Below are 19,865 nucleotides of genomic sequence, written 5' to 3'. Positions count from 1 at the left end.
GATACCATACTTGGAGTTGTTTTAGCATTGCACATCAGGTTAAATAAATCTGTATATAAAAATTTCTCAGCCGAAATGACCGCTTTTAAGCACAAGGGGGCTATCCCGAAAAACGCTGTTTTGAGAAAATCGAAGGTAATGTTTTTGCCCCTTGTTCAGTTACTTTAAAAGACCTTGTGGCCATCCGAGGAAACGAGCTTGTGAATCTCCTAGAAAAAGAATTCTTGTCCCTTCTGTTGGGATCAACGAAGAACACTCTCTCACAGAGTGACATGTTTTACCATCTCCAAGGTGTAAGTAAGAAAAATAGCCCCCATGCCTCTTTTTTAAAAAGATATGCGTTACCCATAAGACCCTGGAATCAAAGGTGGTCGCCAAATGGCAAAAATCGATATTACTCATGTTTCCAACACACACGACATGTGATACATCACTTATAGGGCTTTTTAGGCCAAGAAGTTCATTTTAATGCCTTTTTTTCTAGTTTTTCGTAAAATACAATTGCAAAAAAATCCAATGTTGCTGACATTGGCCGTATTGAAAATGGGAAAAACGTTGGTATTACTTAAGGTGCACGAATAAAGGGAATTTAATGATCTTGAACAATTCTTTTTTTGTATCATTTCATATTTTTAGAATTTTCCAAGCTGTATAAATCCAGTTTAGCCCCTCACCGAATATGCACACACATACCGCATCCGAAGTATATGATCCATGTCTGTACATTTTGCATAGGTACAAACCTGTGACCATTGATTTATGGCACTGCAGCTCAGGATTCATTGTGTAGATTTGATTTAGCAACATATTAGAATCGATGCAACCCAAAAAAATATCACTGTCAGTGGATAATGTGCAATTTAGACATTCGAAAGATGATCTTAGATAGTTAGAAAGAACATTAATCTAAAGGACAAGAATCTGTTTAGTCTTTACTCTCGTCTTTATCTTGATCAGTTTACTGGCTTTTAAAAGACTGTAGGTAAATTTTGTCTAATTTTTTGTCTAATGAGCCCGAGTGACATCACCACCTAATGCATCATCCTTATCAACGATGACAATAGCAGGTTTTTCCATTGGCAATTTCTTGTGGAAAAGTAAAATATGTTTTTATATCCTGCAAATCCATACAGTCCAAGTGCTGATACATGTATCGGCTCACGTTTGAGGAGAATATCGGTCAAATTTGTGCTCATTTTGACACCGTGCATGCGTATGCCCATGTCAATGACTGTGCTCGCCCTTTCTGCACGTGCGAAGTAAATCGGCATTGAAACTAAACCAGAAGTGTTGGACTTAACAGATTTGTTTTTGCAGATTCTTGAGCAGTGTTATACAGTTACGTTTCAAGAGTAATGGGGGCCATTTCTACACTTTCTTCAAGCTGTTATGTCAGGCAGCCATGTTACTGTGTCTCTTTCCTGTATCTGTTACACAATCGAGGCGTTACATTTTGGATCACCTGCTGGTCGCTTATCATAAGAACTTGAATTGCTAACTTATTATAAATCTAATCTACCCTTCCTTTAATATCACACATCCACTCTTTTGTTTTTTTGTTTTTGTAAAGTGTTATACGGCGCTCGCAACTGCATAGGTCATATGAGCGCGCGGGACACACCTAATATTTTCAGTTGGTAGGAAATTTTGAATTTTGCCCGGGTGGCGGCCGAAGCCTACTCTTATCGATTTTAGACCACCAAGGGATCTTTAACGTGCGCAACTTGCACACGGGCCCTCCGAGATTTTTCGCCCTTGTCCGAGAAGGCTAGGTGTAGATCTTTCCTACCAGAAGATCAGGGGTGTGGCAGAAAGACAGTAGTAAGGAGGGGCCAAGGAGTAGCAGTAGAAAGGCTGCAGAAAGAGTCAGGAGCCCATAGGAGGGGGCAAAGGAGGTGAGGGGGTGGGGGCAGAAAGTGGAAATGAAAGCAGACAACAGAACATTGCTAGAGAGCAGGGAAGGAGGTGAAAGGAGACAATTTTAGAGAAGAAAAATTTTTGGTCGCTACCCGGATTCGAACCCGGGACCTTTGAATGAGAGGCCAACACCTTAACCTCTAGGCCACGAGAGCCCCATATCCACTCTTTGCTCTTTTCCTTGTCGTACTTACAGCCTATAGAATCTCTGCATTTCTTAGTACGTAACCCATCTGGCTCTCACTGGCAAAATTGAAGGCAAGCGAGGCAGGGGTAGGCCCAGAACAACATACTTAGGGAACCTAAACAAATGGGTAACAAGGAAAGATCAGGGAAACGTAGCTTTTTTTAGAGCATCCGAACAAAGTAATGAATGGAAAACCATGATCGCCGATGTCTGTCGCAGATCTGGCACTGGGTCGATATGCCGATTTCATATCACCAACTGCATTTCCACAGTCATTGGCAATGGTTGGATTCCCGTGTGGGCAACACTTTTATCGAGTAGGCCTACTAGCTGGGCCCCCATTCGGTGAAATGAATGATCGGTGCATTATATACCACTGTCATTTTGAATGGTGATTAGATTTTTTTAAAAATGCACCCCAAGTGAACGAGCACATAAAAGCCTGCAAAGGAGGAAAAAGGACACGCCACAGAGAGCAACCGGAAAATGGAAACACAACGGAGTCCTGACACGTCTCGGGGTCTCACATATTTAACGAGCAAAAGAAAAGCGAAACCATATATTTGCCATAAAATTTAATAACAACCAACGGTAGAAAACCGAATTTACATCATTGTTGATAGTAAGTCATACGCTTTTTGGAAACCAGAAATCGTCTGTTTTGCTTGTTACCGAAAATTAGAGTTAGGCTATTGCCGCTTAATTGAAACACGGAAAAAGCCATGTGGGGTCTTTGAAACACGGTTTATTAATGAGTGGACAACGGGTGAAAAGTGCTCACCTGATGTCAGTTATAATACTCATGGTAAACAATCGGCTTGGTCTGTACATCTGCAGTTGCAACGACAAGGCCACGTGTAAGGGCTGTGCAGAGCGAAAGAACAATTGGCCGCTTGGAATAATAATATGGAGAAAGGCTGATTGTGGTTGCCAACCATTTTGTTGCTCACATCTCGACCATTCACATACTGATAACTCGTTTTCAGCTCACAAATTCTATGGCGGACCGACAAAGGTCAAGTTGACATAGAGTGACCGACGAAGGTGCAGTTTTACACACTTTCCGGATGCACCGTGCAAATCGACTTTAAGACAGCTACAAGAATGTCAGATTTGATAAGAGGTATCCAAAGAAGAGCCATACGTTGACACACGGTGAACCAACTATTGCACCAGGTAGGCCTTTGACACCATCAACCTTACTATGGTCCAGTCTTGACCGCACACCATCGCCAGGAACGTGTCAACTGGGCTGGGCACAATGTCAAATGGCGTCTGAAAGACTGGTCTTCGGTTGTCTTATCGGACGAATGCCTGTTCTTCGTAGATACAACAAATCGGCGCCTCAGTTTACCAAGAGAGAGGCTTTCGTTTTCGTGAAAAGTGAGCCATAGAGAGGAATCACTTGGGGGGGGGGGGGGGGGGGGAGGGCATCGTATACAAGGTAGGACCAGTTATCTTCCAAAATCAAGGCCTTGGTCGAGGTCAAGGTGTCAATGCTGCCTGCTAAATGGCAAAAGCTCTTAGGCCCCATGTGTTACCTCTAGACAAGCAAAATTTTAACTTCCGCCTCCAGGAAGTTACTGCCCGTGCTACATAGGATTTTCTCCCACGCCATGGCACCACTCTGCAGCCTCACTTTAGCCTCGCGCTGCCCTTAGTCCGGATTTAAACCCAGTTTGGCATATTTGGGACGAAATTAAACGGCGCATAGGGGGAAGAAAACTAAGGCCGAGAACCGTCCAGGAACTGGAGGCAGATTCCGTTACGTGTCACCAACAACCCAGTGGCTTCCATGTACTGGAGATGTATTGCGTTTACCCGATCTAATGGTGGCCATACCCGCTACTGAGCATTTTAGTGTATTAACCGGAAGTTGAAAATATATCCCGTTAAAATTTAATGTTCTCAATGATACCCTACGTATCCTTTCATAGTGCTAGGAACTGTGTTTAACCCTATCCGTACACTCTGGGGTCATTTTGTACCCAAGGCGTTGTATTCTTCACATTTTAGAATACTTCTAGTATGAAAATCTCTTTGAAGCTTTCAGTATTTCTCAAAAAATCATTTTAACAGACTGCTATACAAAGCGTACGGATAGGGTTAAAGAGTAAATTTCCTCTTTGAAAGTGGTGGCACAGAGTTCCCCACGTCGTATGGATACGATAGTAAAACACGACGTACGGATAGGGTTAAGTTCCCCCGTTTTGAAATAAAAGGTAAAACAAACAACACGACCTCATTAGAAAGGTAAATAGGATTTCGGCTTTCTTTTGCTCCGTGGTATATACGGCCGTGAACCTGGTGGAAAGAACGTTTTTTTGTTTTGTTTTCGGGGATAGGCCAAAAAAAAAAGAAAGATATTGTCAGCATGTTAGCATGTTAGTTGTTGTGTTTTAGCGCCTGGGCATCTCTGGAACCAGTGTGCCAGGTCCTGAGCTTCTTCCTCGCACAAGGGGACACAGTGCGTCTGTTGTTTAGTTGATTATGAGAGAGAGAGAGAGAGAGAGAGAGAGAGAGAGAGAGAGAGAGAGAGAGAGAGAGAGTATGTGTGAGTGTTCAAGGAGACTCATTTGTGACTACAGCTTGTTCACTTTCGTCTGTCCAAGTTTTAAAAAATACCCTACTTTATTTATTAATTAGTCGCTTTTAAGGACAAGCAGCCTAACCCATATTTCAGGGGTTTCCAGAAATCTTAACCTACACCAAAAGTGGACATTGCCCTACCTATAGGAGAAGTTTGGTTTCGTTGGTGTGTATATTTGTTTGCTTATAGAGAAAACTCTCCTTGTCTTTTAAAGAAACTGAATAACGGTTCAAAAACTTTACCTTCAATTTTCTCAAAACAGCATTTTTTTCGGGATACCCCCTTGTGCTTAAAAGCGACCAATTTACCCATCAACAAGCTTACAATGAACTGGAGGGCAATTTGTTGGCTCAATCACTGTTAATCGTTTTTTGTAGTGATCCTGTGCAGGCACCCAAAAGGCGGTTTTAATATTATGGCCCAAATAAAGATTTATTGAAAAAAAACCCCACCCCTTGTGCTTAAAAGCGACCAGGTTACCCATAGGCATGGAAATATGAATGGCGCTTCTGCAGGCCAGCGACCAAAAATAGATTTTAAAAAAAATCTTGATCAGGTATTTTTAAAATAAACCTTTATTTGGGCCATATATTAAAACCGCCCTTAGGATGCATGCACAGGATCAATAAAAAACGACAACGATTAACAGTGATTGAGCCTACAAATTGCCCTCCATTTCATTGTCAGCTTGTTGCTATCATCTCAAGCGATATCTAGACATATTATGTGCACGTGAGTCTCAAAATGTACCCTTCCGTAATCATTATAGACGTTTTTTCATAAGCATGGGTAAAAGTGTGGTGTTGATAAAAATCTTTTCACTTTTTAATGTTTTCGTTATAGATGTATGCAGTAATTCTCCTATAATTTTTTGACCCGCTTAAGGTCAACATCAAAGAAAAATTTTCAGAACTCAGTTAGCAGTGATCTTCAGTCATCCAACTTTTAGACCCATATGCAAAGAAGTGAGAACATTAAACAGAGCGATTTATTTTCGCCGTTCCTTTAAGCGCACTGAGATGAAAGTGAACAAGTTATACCATTGCCATTTGGCATTGCTCGAAGACTAGTACATCTTCCTCTTCGTGAAACCCCGTCACACTCCCTCCCCTATTTTCCTCTCCAAACGATTTTCCTGTCGCTAAATTGATTTGCTGTGCTTTGTCCCCACATGTTTTGTTTTTTCAAAACTTACATACAATATCACTAACTGGCCACCCTACCACAGTATGCCGAAGGCCCAGGAAGTTGTCTCACTTACAAGGCTATCCCCAATGTCCGGATCGGATGCGGGAACAACTTTACTTTTACAATATCCCAGTTTCCTTATTTCATAAATGATGACAAAGGAAGGCATTTTAATTAATTAATCTATCTATCTATCTATTTATTTATTTATTCACTTATTTATTCATTTATATATATATATATATATATATATATATATATATATTATATATATATATATATATATATATGTCGTCGCTTAAATGACCCATATTCTATTCACAAACAAAGCTAACATTGTCGGTAGTCGTGAGGTTAAGCTACCAGACTCGGAATCTTGAGGTTGCAGGTTCAGAGGATGAGCCTCAGGTTTGACTTGTGTCTTTGGGAAAAGCACTTTTCCCAATTTTTCTCTCTTTACCAAGGTGTAAATTGATACCCGGACATAGACAGCGAAAGATCTTGTCAGTATGTTAGTTTCTTTAGCGCCTTTAAATGGCAGCTTGCACTGTATGCTTCACAGGAAACTCAGATTGTTTCAGAATGCTATCGGGTCTGCTTGGGTAATAATAACAATTGCAATGCACACAGAACATGCTGCTGGGTGAAAACTTGAGCTATAATATTATGCTATCTACAATTATTAGCTCATCTGTTTCTTCCTTTGCCCAGTAGTTTTTGGTTAAATTGAAGCAGCAGACGGCCGACACAATCGAGCCATGCCCACTTATGACTATATATTATGACTATCAACAGATATACAAGTATATACAGATAATGACAAAATACCAGAAAGATCATGGGAAAAATGAAAACACGATTTTGATAATGATAGAGAAACGGGACAGTACCATAGCAGAAATTCACAAGACTGTATGCCTCTATGATTACACTTCAGTATTGTTTCCATAAAGTGGGGCATTATAGATTAATCATACAAGATAGTTCACTTTCTAAAAATATTTTTCGGACTATTTTATATCAGTACTTGTCAACCAAACTCTAGCCAACGCACGTGATGAAATTCAAATACATCTAATCTAATAGGGTATCTAAATATAAATCATCCTTGAGTGCTGGATTATGTCATGTGGCGTCCGAACCCTTTTCAGTTCAGAGATTCATTCATTCTTCGCATACGCTGAGTCACCCAGAAAGCAAGCGTAGAAAAAGCGTAGAAAGGCAACAATAAGCAGCAAGCATGATGAGTGGGTGCTGGGGAGACAGGACACTGGCGGCATCTGGGCATGACTTTGGGTCGTACGTCATGGCAAAGGCCCGCACTTGAGTACCACCGGAGCCCTCGAACATGACTGGTGTGGCGTGGAATCGAAAGCCACGTGCAGGAAGGTCTGCTGGAATCTACAGAGAGAGAGAGAGAGGGGGCGAAATGGTTTTTAAATGTTTATTTCAAATAACGTGGTTCGACTCCAAACTAGACACAATTCTAGACAGAGGAGCCTTTAATGGCCACCCTTCGTTGCTGTTGTTGTTGTTGTTGTTGTTGTTGTTGTTATTATTATTATTATTATTATTATTATTATTATTATTATTATTATTATTATTATTATTGTTGTTTTTGTTGTTGTTGATGATGATGCTGATGATGATGGTGATGATATTGTGTGTGTATACCACGGGTTTTGGGGGCAACGGAGTCTATTATACTATTGGAAACCCAGGTTGGGGAAGTGACCATCGCCCTCTCCTTCTTACCATTCTAGAGAACCTACCTTAGGACAGCCCGAAAAGACCGAGATGGAACTACATCGCCGTCCTCGACAATAAGAAAATATATTACAATGCCATAACAGAGTTCAATGAAAGCAGCCTTAAGTCAACAAAAGAAAACATACCTACAGGAGTAAGGAAAAATGCCATGCTGGACACCAGAACTCCAGAAAACGATAGAAGACAACAAAAAGCTACAGAGGTGTAAAGCCCATTATCTCAAAACCAAATTGGAGTGCACCAGGAAAGGCTGGAGAGGCAAAACACACAAACACAACTTGGAAAAGGACACACAAACTATAGAGGCTTGTGAAAGGGCTAAACGACGACGGGAATAAAAGAAGTTGATGGAGAGATGAAAATGGAGAAAAGGGCAGCACAAACCTTTATAAAGGCACATGCTCAAGAAAGCAACACCAGAATACCAAGAGAGAGAGAGGCAAAAAGAAGTCAGACAAGAGGGGAAAAGGGAAAGAAGCATCCCGGAAGCAAAGAAGAAGGTTATCACCTTGGAAGAACTGAAGACAGCAATAAATGAACTCTAGCAGAGGAAATCACCAAGCCGCGATGGAATTACAAATGAAATGCTACAACACCTGAGCAACACACCCTTACAGACCATGCTGGATATTTTCAACTTAATCTAGAAAAATGGGCTGGAAAGAAGAAACGATGATCCCGATCCTCGAGCCAGGAAAAAGTAAGCCACGGCAATTAAGCTATAGACCTATCAGCCTCACAAGTTGTGTATGTAAGACAATGGAGTGCATCATAACTTGCAGAATGCAGTGGTTCCTAGAGGCACAACGTATCCCAGTATCAGAACAAGCTGGATTACATCAGTTCAGGAGCCCAGAGGACCAGACAACTCATTTGTTCCACCCACGTTATAGAGGACTCCCTCCAGACACAGAAAGGGATGCTAGCAACGTTTATTGTTCTACAAAAAGCATTTGACAAGGTTTGGAAGGAGGGTCTACAAGTCAAGCTCATAAGAAGTGGTATTCAAGGCAACTTGTACCTATGGACCAAATCCCATCTACACAACCGTAGAGCCCGTGTATTGGTGGGTGAATATCAAGGACAGAAAATGTTGCTGCAACAAGGAGTACCCTAAGATGGAATCTTTACTCTTTGTCCTCTTCATCAATGAACTCATGAAAGAACTACCCAAAGGAATACATGCCGTATTGTATGCAGACAACCTAGCTCTTTGGTGCTTTGAGGAAATCGTCACCACTGCCACATATTGCATGCAATTAACATTGGACAAACTCACTACATGGACAAAAACCTGGTGTGTAACCGTAAACAAAGAACAATCTTCTGCTACACTCTTCACTCTTTAGCCAAGCTGAGCCAAAAAAACTCACATTGGGCAAGACCCCCCCCCCCAAGGTTTGAGTGTCAACAGTAGTATCTTCGAATAATCCTTGACAAGCGTCTCACATGGAAACAACACATTCAGAATGCAGAAACTAAAGCCAGGAGGAGGCTTAACATCATGAGAAAACCTGCAGGGACTCAGTGGGGAACAAATGAGAAAACACTTGTCATTTATCAGGAGATCGTGATTATGCGTGGCCTAAAGCTTTACCACTAAAAGGGTCACTGGTAAGCTGTGATGTAGGCCATATATACATATATGCAAAATGTTTGTGAGAAGCGGGAAGTGCTGTGAACCCTCCTCTTTGGAACACTCCCATTTTCCAAGTGGCGGAGGTTTGTAGTATTTTATGATCTCTTATGAAAAAAATGTTTATTTAGTCTAGCCTCAATTGTTGTGGAAAAATACGATTAGATCTAAGCAAGATCTAAGACATGTTGATACAAACTGCTGTGCGAAGTGCCTAAAATACGTTACACTGATCACCCGTTAAAAAGATATTTGCGAATAAGTCGCACCACGAATTTTTTACCCCACTATATTATAGTAACAGTTGGTTATAAAATGTACTGCACCTGTTCAGCACAACCGGGCTATTGTACGGATAACCAATATCGAGTACCTAATGAAATTGTATATATGCAAACTATTCATTTCTTTCTATTTGATTGGCACTGTCCTATCGGAAATGGACTAAACATTCGGAGACATCGTCACATAAACAACCATAATATAATGTCAAACGGGGCGTTAAAGCCATAACATTAAGTACATTGTACCACTCCATGCCATACCTTCATATTCTCTACAATCAAACTCCCTGCTCCCAATATATTGTGATGGTTGGGCATTTCGGTTACTGCTGTTCCGTTTAAAAGTGAGGGATCCGGAGAAAAGGTGTCAACTCCAATGATTTTCATCTTCCTCTCACGAAGTAGCCACTGTCCAACTTCAGCGGTCACGGCAGGCTGGACAAAGGTAAACTGGTCGTCCAGTTGGTCTGAGCCTGCATAGTCTGTGATGTTGTTAAAGCGAAGAGACCAGCCGAAGTTGAAAAGGACCGCCGCTCCGTCCGGGATACGCCCATTTTCCTTTTCCCAGTCAAGAATTTTCTGTGGAAACGAGGAGAAGCAACAATGGTAGTGGTAGTAACAGTTGCAGTACTAATAGTAGTGACAGTACGAAAGAAAGATATCCTATCCGGGTCTTCATCTTTCTGCTAGAATGGACCGACCCAGCCAATAGTGTCCCGGCACAAAGAGGGTAAGGCAGGGGTCACCAGACTATTTCCAAAGTGAGCCAGAAAACCGAGAGAATGTCGAGGAAAGGCGAAGCACTGTTTTGTGGGTCTTAAGCGAACTTGGGAAAGGTCAGGCACCATAGTCGAAAAACTCTGCCACTTTAATATAATAAGGTCACTTTTTTATCAGTGTGTCTACTTTATTAGTGTGAAATAAGGTGACCTAGGCAAGTACCATACATACACATATATACAGCAATTCGAAAACATTGTTTACATAGATTGAACAATGCCTAAGAACAAAGAGGATGTTACGTACACGATAGTGCTGGTCGTTATAGGGGATACGGCAATATCTAGGAATCTAGGAACACAGAGAACGTAAAGGTTTCAAAATTAATCATTATAAGCATAAACTAAACAAGAACAGGGAACTAGAGGTACAGTAAGTGCTGCCACCATTGGCTCCAACTGACAGAAGCAGGTTTAAGAAAACGTAGACCCTAGGAAGGCTATGTGCTTAATGCTGCACACCGACACACCCGTTAAGACTGGTACAACCAGCACTCAAAATGGACGCCCAGAGGCTGTGACAGAGTTATGTTTCCTGACGAGTCTTTCAGTTTCATAGCAAGAGTTTTACGGCGCTCACAATTGCGTAAGGTCGTATGAGCGCGCACCTGGCGAGTCTAGATTCTCCGTAAGTCATTATGATGGAAGAAAAAGAGTTTGGCGACTCAGCAGGGATCGGTAGGCCGACTGTTTTGTTGCTCAGAGAGTCATGTGGGGAGCAGGAAGACTAACTATTTTTGGCTGGAATAGCTCCGACCTCAGGACACCTCCGCATGTTTTCGATGAAACTGTCAACGCTTTGACGTATAGCCAGGACGTGTTGCATGCTCACGTTGCCTCTCTTTCTGGAAACGCTCACACGTTCATACTTTTAGTATGAATCCAGACCCCATGTTGCGCGTGTCAGTGCAGCGTAACTAAATACACAGCGATTTAATCGCATGCAATGGCCTCCTTATTCAGCCGACTTGAGTCCAGTGGACCTTTGTGGTACGAACTAGAGTGCAGGGTGTAGCATACACTAGCTATCGGATCGCCAATGTACAAAAACTTCGTGATGCACTGACCGCAGAATGGAACGACATACCATAGAGAACCATTTCAAGTCCTGCTCGGTCTATGCAGCGTCGAATACCCGCCACCATTGCAGCACGAGGCTGCCATACTTGAATTCAGACCATATCTTTTGTTCAATATTTCTTGGTAATACTGTAAGTCATTAGGCTACACTGCTGTGCAAACGCATGTATTAACCGCAGTCATAGTTTTCATTCCACCCAATCCGTACACCTGGGGTCATTTTGTACCCCAGGGGTTGTATTCTTCACATTTTAGAATACTTCTAGTGCTAAGATCTCTTTGAAACCTTCATTATTTCTCCAAAAATCATTTTGACAGACTACTATGCAAAGCGTACGGATCGGATTAACGAGTAAATTTCCTCTTTGGTAAGCGTTGTATGGATACGTTTGTAAAACACGACGTACAGATATGATTAAGTGAGGTGTTTTTAGTGGGAGGGGGTACGCCTGAAGGTTATCTCGCTTATTAGTAGATCAAATTTTACCAACTTTCAAATACATAACAAACATGGTAAGGAGTCTTAAAATCCGCAATCAAATTGAGAAAAAAGTTTGGCTTCCATGGATACGGCGGCCATTTTGAATTTTGTTGACACGTCAACATGGCTGTAAGGGTTGAGGGTGAAACCCCAGACGCTCTTTGGCAAGCCAACCTCAACCACGTCAACCCCCCGTCCTGGGGACCCTTGCTCTGTGCATAGGAGTAGGGGTTGCAGACGGAGCTCTGGCCAGGAGGTACCATAGCCCTGTGAGGTGCGAAGTGAGCAACGACCCTTCGGCTCGTAGAAGGGTTCATACACTTCCACCATTATGGTAGGTCTGGCGTCCCAGCAGGCCAACCTGTTCATTCAGGAACTCACTGTTGACATCTTCTTCCCTCCCTCTCGCTCTACAGACGGGGCATGGTACCCACAGACTGCCAGATGACTCACCGTGAGATGTCTCCGCGGACCCAGAAGGCCTTGTAGCTGTAAGGAATAGGCTGCCTGGAAACAGATGACATCCCTGCAGATATCCTGGCAAATGCTCGCTGACCCATGACGTGACCATCCTCTGTCTGAGTAGATTTGGCCACCCCTCTGCCCCATGAACGGAAATATTAATAGCAGATAGCCAGGAGACAGCAGGTGGCAGGGATTGGGCAAACGCAAGCTATGCTTGGTGTTGCAGACGACTCACTGTGGAAGAAACGCGTTACCCCTTACTCAATAGGACCCCTTACTGGACTGCTCAGATGATCACTTGTCATTGGTTGCACTTTGTGGCTCCCATCTCCCAGAACTAGAGTGCGCCTACACCCCCTATGGTTGTCTGCTGTCTAAGAAATCCCCGTGAAGATTGATGGAAAACAGGACAGTGAACATTGCACCTTTGTTCTCTTGTGGCAAGATGTTTGGGTACAAGCCAGTGTCAGGACAAGACTCCCACCTACCTGAGATCCTACAGGGTTTCATACAAGCCTTCACAACCCCCTAACCAATAAAATGCCTTTACGACAAATGAAACTATACGAGCTCGGATGTCACCTCGGTTATCAAGGTCCGCGCTCTCTGCCTTCACCCGAGGGCGGGAGTGACAAGTCAGCTACTGGGACCCACACTACAGGTATAGGGGCCACAAGCAACACACAGACACTACAGACCCCCCAACCTACAGACACACAGACATTGAATATACTCCAACTGAACATTTCATCTATACAGAACAAGAAAATGGAGCTTGCAAAGACACTGTCAGACTTAAGAATTCATGTAGCCCTGCTACAGGAAACCCAACTACCCAAGCGGATAGAGCTCCATTTGACAGGCTACACAATGTACCACTACAAGTGCACCAAATGTCAAGGTATCGCAACCCTCATTCGTAATGACATCACTGCTGAGGTTTCTCACCCAGAAACCGATGACGAGACTGACATGCAGGAAGTGAATGTGCAGCAGTCGGATGGAACAACCTACACCTTCTACAATGTATACTTCCCGCCGAGATCTACTCTCCAGCTCAATTTCCCGAATACAGACCATAAACATACCATTCTTGCGGGATATTTCTATGGACACTCTCCACTGTGGGGTTACAGTGATACAGACACGACAGGAACAGTTCTAGAAGAACTACTGAGATCCAGCAACCTCATTTCACTTCAGAATGACAAGACACATCTCACCCTACTTCATAGAGCCAGCGGAACTCTCAGCAGACCAGACTTGACGTTGGTCTCCGCTGACCTTCACCCGCACTGCTCCATGACTGTCCTAGATGACATAGGAAGTGACCACCGCCCAATCCTACTGCAAATATCCAGCCACAGGAAACGAGAACCGACCAACCCCATAAGACGCAGTTGGAACTACAAGAAAGCAAACTGGGAACTCTACCAACAGAAATCTGAAAGTAGACTCCTGGATGTATGCACGACCAACCTAATTGATGAGTGCTACAAGGACATCACCTCAGCACTAAAGACATCTGCTAAGGAAGCGATTCCAAGAGGGAACCCTAAGAAGTTTCGCCCTTATTGGGACAAAGAACTGGAACAACTGACCAAGGCCAGAAAGAAAGCTAGACGGCGTGCTGAGAAGAACCCAACGGCCGAAAACAGAAAGCACTATAACTAGCTGACTGCCAAGGTAAAGCTGAAGACCAAAAGTGCAAAAAGACAAACATGGAGAGAACACTGTGGAGAACTAGACCTGCGTAAGGACGGGAGGAAAGCCTGGAACCTGCTTACCAATCTCTCAGGTACAAAAAGAAGGAAAAACCCCGCCCCAATGAAACCAACTGAGAAAGGAGAAACATGCAGAGCTGAGGTTATGAATAAATACTTTGCTAGCATCAACAAGAAAGGAAACCAGAACAAACTGAGCCATGCAATAAAGCAGCTGACCAAAAGGGTAGAACAGACCCCCAAGACAAACCTGGAGGTGTTTGAGAAGGAGTTTACTCCGACGGAATTGAAGGCAGCCCTCAAAAAGTGTAAAAAGAGAAAGGCCCCAGCACCACACCAAGTCACCAATGAGATGATCCTCAACCTGACAGACTCTTCCCTCTCCATACTCCTGGGCTTCTACACCAGGACCTGGAATGAGGGACAGCTCCCAACAGAATGGAAGAAAGCAAACATCACACCGATATTAAAGAAGGACAAACCATCAAGCCAGCCTTCAAGCTACAGACCAATCTCTTTAACATCATGCCTGGGTAAGGTCATCGAGAGAATGGTCAACGACAGACTGTACTGGTGAATGGAAAGCACCGGAACAATCAGCACTTCACAGGCAGGATTTAGGAAAGGCAAAAGAACTATGGACCACCTCATCAGATTTGCCCAGAAGACCAGCGATGCCTTTCAAGATAAAGACAATGTTGTGGCCTTCTTCATCGACCTGAGGCAGGCGTATGACCGTGTGTGGAGACAGGGACTGTTCTACAAAATGCAAAAGCTTGGGATAGTAGGAAGGATGTACAGCTGGATCAAGAACTTTCTGTCTTGCAGAACTATCAAGACGTCATGTGACAGCAAGGTTTCTTCACAGAGGACATTTGAGGAAGGCCTCCCACAGGGGTCAGCACTCAGCTGTACCCTCTTCCTGTTGTTCATGAACGACTTGCCAGATGTCATCTCCTGTCAGAAAGCACTTTACGCTGACGACTTGCTCATATGGAGCAAAGGAAGTGACATGAGAGCACTGAACCAAGCCATCAACGCAGACCTGACTACTATCTCGTCCTACTGCCAGCTATGGAAGATGGAGATCAACACAGACAAGACTGTTTTTGGACTCTTCAGCCTCATAAACAAAGTTACAGCAAGTCAGGTAAACCTTAAGATCAATGGAACCACCATCAGACATGAGGACTATCCCAAGTACCTTGGTGTACAACTGGACCGAAAGCTGTCTCTCAAAGAGCACTTAGGGGGGCTGACCAAGAAAGCCACCTCCAGACTAAACCTTCTGAAACACCTTTCATCACTCAACTGGGGAGCTGACAAAGCAACTCTCCGACAACTTTATATAGGGTATGTCAGATCTGTGATTGACTACTCCCTACCACTTCAATCCATAGCCAGCCAAAGCTCCCTGGCACAGCTTGACAGAGTACAGAACCAAGCACTCAGATTTGTTTATGGCGCGATGAAGACCACGCCTACAAGCGCCTGCGAAATCCACACCAACATAGAACCGCTGGACCTCAGAAGAAAGAGTGCTACACTCGAAACCTATGAAAGATTTGCGCGGCTAGAAGACACGAACGAAAACAAGAAAATGGCAGATGAGTGGGAACCAAAAACACGCATCCAGAAGACCTCCTTTATGCGAGAAGCAACAAAACTACTTGAGGAGTTTGACCTACCCAAGAACAGAGAACCAATCACCAACATCAGCAGCGAACCTCCATATTGGCAGACACCAGAAATCACAATAAGGACGAGACTTCTAGACCCTTCTTGTGACAAGACCACACCTGAAGAAATCCTCAGAACTAGCGTCCTGGAGACAGTGGACTCGTATGCTGAAACTCCAATCCATGCATACACAGATGGGTCAGCAACAAACGCTACACGGAATGCTGGATACGGATCTACCATCAAATATCGAAACAACCTTGGAGAGAAGAAGCAGACCCAACTATTTGGCCAATGTGGAACATACAGCTCTAACTATGATACAGAGAGAATCGCCATAGTAAAGACCTTGGAACAGATCGCCCAAGACTTTTTTGAAGGCGCAGTAACATCAGGGGATGTTGTTGTCTTCTCTGACTCAATGTCAGTACTCCAAGCCGTCGAAGGAGGAGGAGACTACAGAGGTGACGAGAACATCCTCAGCCTTGTAAAACAGATGGGCACTTCCTATGGCGTCAGGGTCACACTGCAGTGGGTGCCTGGCCATTCTGGAGTATCAGGGAATGAGACTGCAGACCATCTATCGAAGACTAGAGCAAGCCTGCCCCAGACAGACACAACCGCCTCTTTACAGACCTGCAGAGGGATCATCCAAGCCAAAAGCAGAGACGAGTGGCTAAACAGATGGGCCAACGCAGAAACAGGAAGATCTCTCTTCGGGTACATGGACAAACCCAACCCCAAAGACCCTTCGAATCTTTTATGTAGAGCCGATCAGACATTGATCTTCAGCGCCCGCACAGGCCACTTACACACCAACAAGCACATAAACAGAATCAACCCCATGTGGGAACCCCATTTCAGACACTGTGACTACCACGAGGAGACCGTTGAACATCTTCTCCTTCCCTGCCCAAACCTGGCAGTTCTTCGACGCAAGCTCCTACACTTACCTACAGACTTACAAAGCCTGCTGTACTCTGGCGTTGACCAGATGACAAGGACATGTGGTTACTTGAGGGAGGCATTGCGCTGCCAAGAGCGAAATGCTCGCAGCTAAAGGGATTTGAAAACAACAACTACATAATGAATACCGCACCAATGACTTCCTACATCTCAACGGTCCACATTCCTCAAGGTAGTTCTTCATCTACGACTGTCCCATTTTCCCGTTCACGAAGCTTTCAGAGGATAGCAATGTGTTCATGATTTCTCGATCGTCTTGAAAAGCGTGAACATTTCTTCTATGACATTTGGTTCCGTGGCAAAGCCCATATTCACCTTTCAGGTTATATCAACTCCACAAATACTGTCTATATGGGCAACCTCACCCCCCTTCCCCTATTGTCACTAGAAACAGCTCGATACTGTAAGGTGTACAGTTTGTGTGGATTTGAGTACTCATGGTTGAGTGGATCCATGTGTTTGGCCTTCACTGAACATTATGAACGTTGTGTTAAATTGTGTCGAGTCCAAAGGAGGACATATAGACTTTTGGTTCTCGAAATTTTAGAACTTACAAAATATGTTTTTTAAGGGGGGGGGGGGGGTTACACCTGGAGGCTATCTCGCTTATTACTGGACCGAATTTTACCAAATTTCACACATATAACAAGCATAGTAAGGAGTCTTAAAATCCGCAATCAAATTTGAGAAAAAAAGTTTCGTTTCCATGGATACGACGCCATATTGGATTTTATTGACATGTCTTACGTAATGAATACCGCACTTACCGCTCATGGAAATTGATTGTTTTTTTGCATGCGTGTTCACAAACATTAGATCTAAAAATGTCTTTGTTGTTTTTTTCCTAATCGAATTAGAAAATTTGTAATGAATTTTTTCCTGAGGTAGCATTCAAGTTTGCGAAAAATCCGTGAAAATCCACACTCCAGACACCACCAACAAAAATCTATTCCATATATCAATAATTCAACAGACAGATCTTTAGTATTACCTCTGTAGGAGAAAAGAAATATTGTTTTTAAGGTTACAGGGATGGAAAGATTTTGATTTTAAAAATAAAGGGAAAGGAAATAACAAACCAATCGTTTTATGACTTTCTTACAAGATCTTTTAAATTGTTGCATGAGTTTCTTCTTTCTGAATTTCATGTCAAGCAAATTCCTTTTGAATGAATTATATCTGTTCCAAATTACAGCATTCTAGCACACGTTTTGCGCGAGATATTCAGAAAAAAGTTGTACAGGTTTTTTGTTGTTGACTAGTACTAGAATGTTGTAATTTGGTACCCTGTAGTTGTAAGAACAGCTAAAGAAGATAATAATGTCTACAACTAAAAATCCATAATTTTGAGCCGACTGAGGACTTTCGGGGTGTAGCCCCCCCCCCCCCCCCCGCTCTTTAATGGAGTTGAGTAAAGTAAAGTTGTTCCCACATCCGATCCGGACATTGGGGATTGCCTTGTTAGTGAAACAACTTCCTGGGTCTTCGGCTTATTGTGGTACGGAGGCCAGTTGAGTATAATTATAATATATTATAATACATGTATTTTCGGCTCAAATGCCTACTGTATAGACAGTTTATACAGTCTTTCACCCTCTTAAGGATGATCGGTGTTACCTTCTCTCTCCGGCACATACCTGCATAGGTACCATGTAATCTCTATGTGCTGCAGCCTCTGCACGACAGTTGATGTGCACCCCGTCCGCTATTGTTCTCTCCACAGAAACTTTCTCCAAAGGGTCCCCACCTAAAAACAAGAATAAAACTTCGCTGTAAGCATTCTAGGAATTGAAGTAATCCTAAAAATAGGCAGAAATTCAGATGAGACAAAATTAATGAGCACACACACACACACACACACACACACACACACACACACACACACACACACACACACACACACACACACACACACACACACACATACATAAAAAGAAAATCTCTTTAATTAAACTAGCGAGTTAAGTTCCCTGTTTAGATCTTTAGGTCAACCTCCCATGCTCTAAGTGCGTTAAAGAATTAATGGAAATCTAAAATCGACTGCACAAACACCAACAAACAAATCTGAAAGTAAGATCAACAAAAAAAAGAAAACTGTTCTGGATTTTTCTAAAAATAAAGCTAAGGTATTTAGAGGATAACTTATGGAAGACCGCTCCAGTGGAGCCGTCATCTGAGGTGAAGGTCTAGAGGTTACGCGCTTCGTTATTGAATGCAGAACACATGCTTAAGATTTTCGTGATTATAGTCAAGTATTTGCTGGGACAATTCTCTCTAGCCTAACAAAGAAACAAGCTCTGAAGCAAAATTTTAATGTCAAAATCTCAAATAAATAACAAAACTTCTAACAAAATATTAATCCTTTAGCAAAAAGAATAAAACCTTTAACAAACTGTCAAAGACTCAAGTAACGGGTCAAAGCACTTTTAGTGTGGGTGGTTGGCGGGTGCTCCGGTGTGGTTTGGTGCTTTTTTCCTATCAAATATCTATCGTCCTTATCCCCCCTCCTTCTTTTTTATGTTTGTTTCTCTCTTGTAACACATCTAATCTTCTGGCGCTCATATGACCGTATGCAGTTGCGAGCGTCGTAAAACGTCTTCTAAAACAAAAACAAAAGCACTTTTAGTATCAAACCTCAAAAAGGGTCAAACCAAACCTCTAACAAAGTGGGCTGGCGCGTCCATGTGTGTCCCAACGTGTTCTCCACTGGTAATCACAGCGGCGTTCACATACATCCCAGGTTTAATATCCCTGGCAATGACATGGGTCCGGTTGTAAGGCAAACTCCCGGGAAAGTAAAATAAGTCTGATGAGTGCACATGTGACAGGTCGTAAATTTTTCCGTCAGCTTCTGGCGTGAGAATCGCAACAACGATGACGCAGAAGACCTGGAGTTTGGAGAGGATCTGTGAGACGCTTTCCATTTTGAAGACCAACCAGAGATTGCAGTTTCTGAGAACAACATGAAATGATCACACTTTAATGTGAAAAGTTTAGTATACCCATATCCCCTTTGTGCAGTATAATAAATTAATAGAAAATAAATTACACTTTTATTGATCCCGGAGAAGGATAATATGTGTGTGTGTGTGTGTGTGTGTGTGTGTGTGAGTGTGTG

The 19,865-nt window shown here is 42.9% G+C and overlaps 1 protein-coding gene across 1 annotated transcript in view; it reads right to left on the bottom strand.

Moving 5' to 3' along the window:
- Positions 1-6,724: 6,724 nt before the first annotated feature.
- LOC101855806 (isatin hydrolase) overlaps positions 6,725-19,865 on the bottom strand; it is a 17,822-nt gene continuing 4,681 nt past the window's right edge. Inside the window, exons 2-5 of the mRNA XM_005102346.3 lie at positions 19,404-19,699; positions 18,385-18,494; positions 9,834-10,151; positions 6,725-7,283 (exon numbers count right to left, since the gene is read on the bottom strand). Coding sequence (XP_005102403.1) covers positions 7,068-7,283; positions 9,834-10,151; positions 18,385-18,494; positions 19,404-19,671 — 912 coding nt within the window. The 5' untranslated portion in view covers positions 19,672-19,699 and the 3' untranslated portion in view covers positions 6,725-7,067. The remainder of the gene's footprint in view (positions 7,284-9,833; positions 10,152-18,384; positions 18,495-19,403; positions 19,700-19,865) is intronic.

This window comes from Aplysia californica, unplaced genomic scaffold (genome assembly GCF_000002075.1).
Source record: "Aplysia californica isolate F4 #8 unplaced genomic scaffold, AplCal3.0 scaffold00322, whole genome shotgun sequence".
Taxonomy (NCBI): domain Eukaryota; kingdom Metazoa; phylum Mollusca; class Gastropoda; order Aplysiida; family Aplysiidae; genus Aplysia; species Aplysia californica.
Note: the sequence above shows the minus strand (reverse complement) of the source record. Positions and strands in the feature narration are given on the sequence as shown.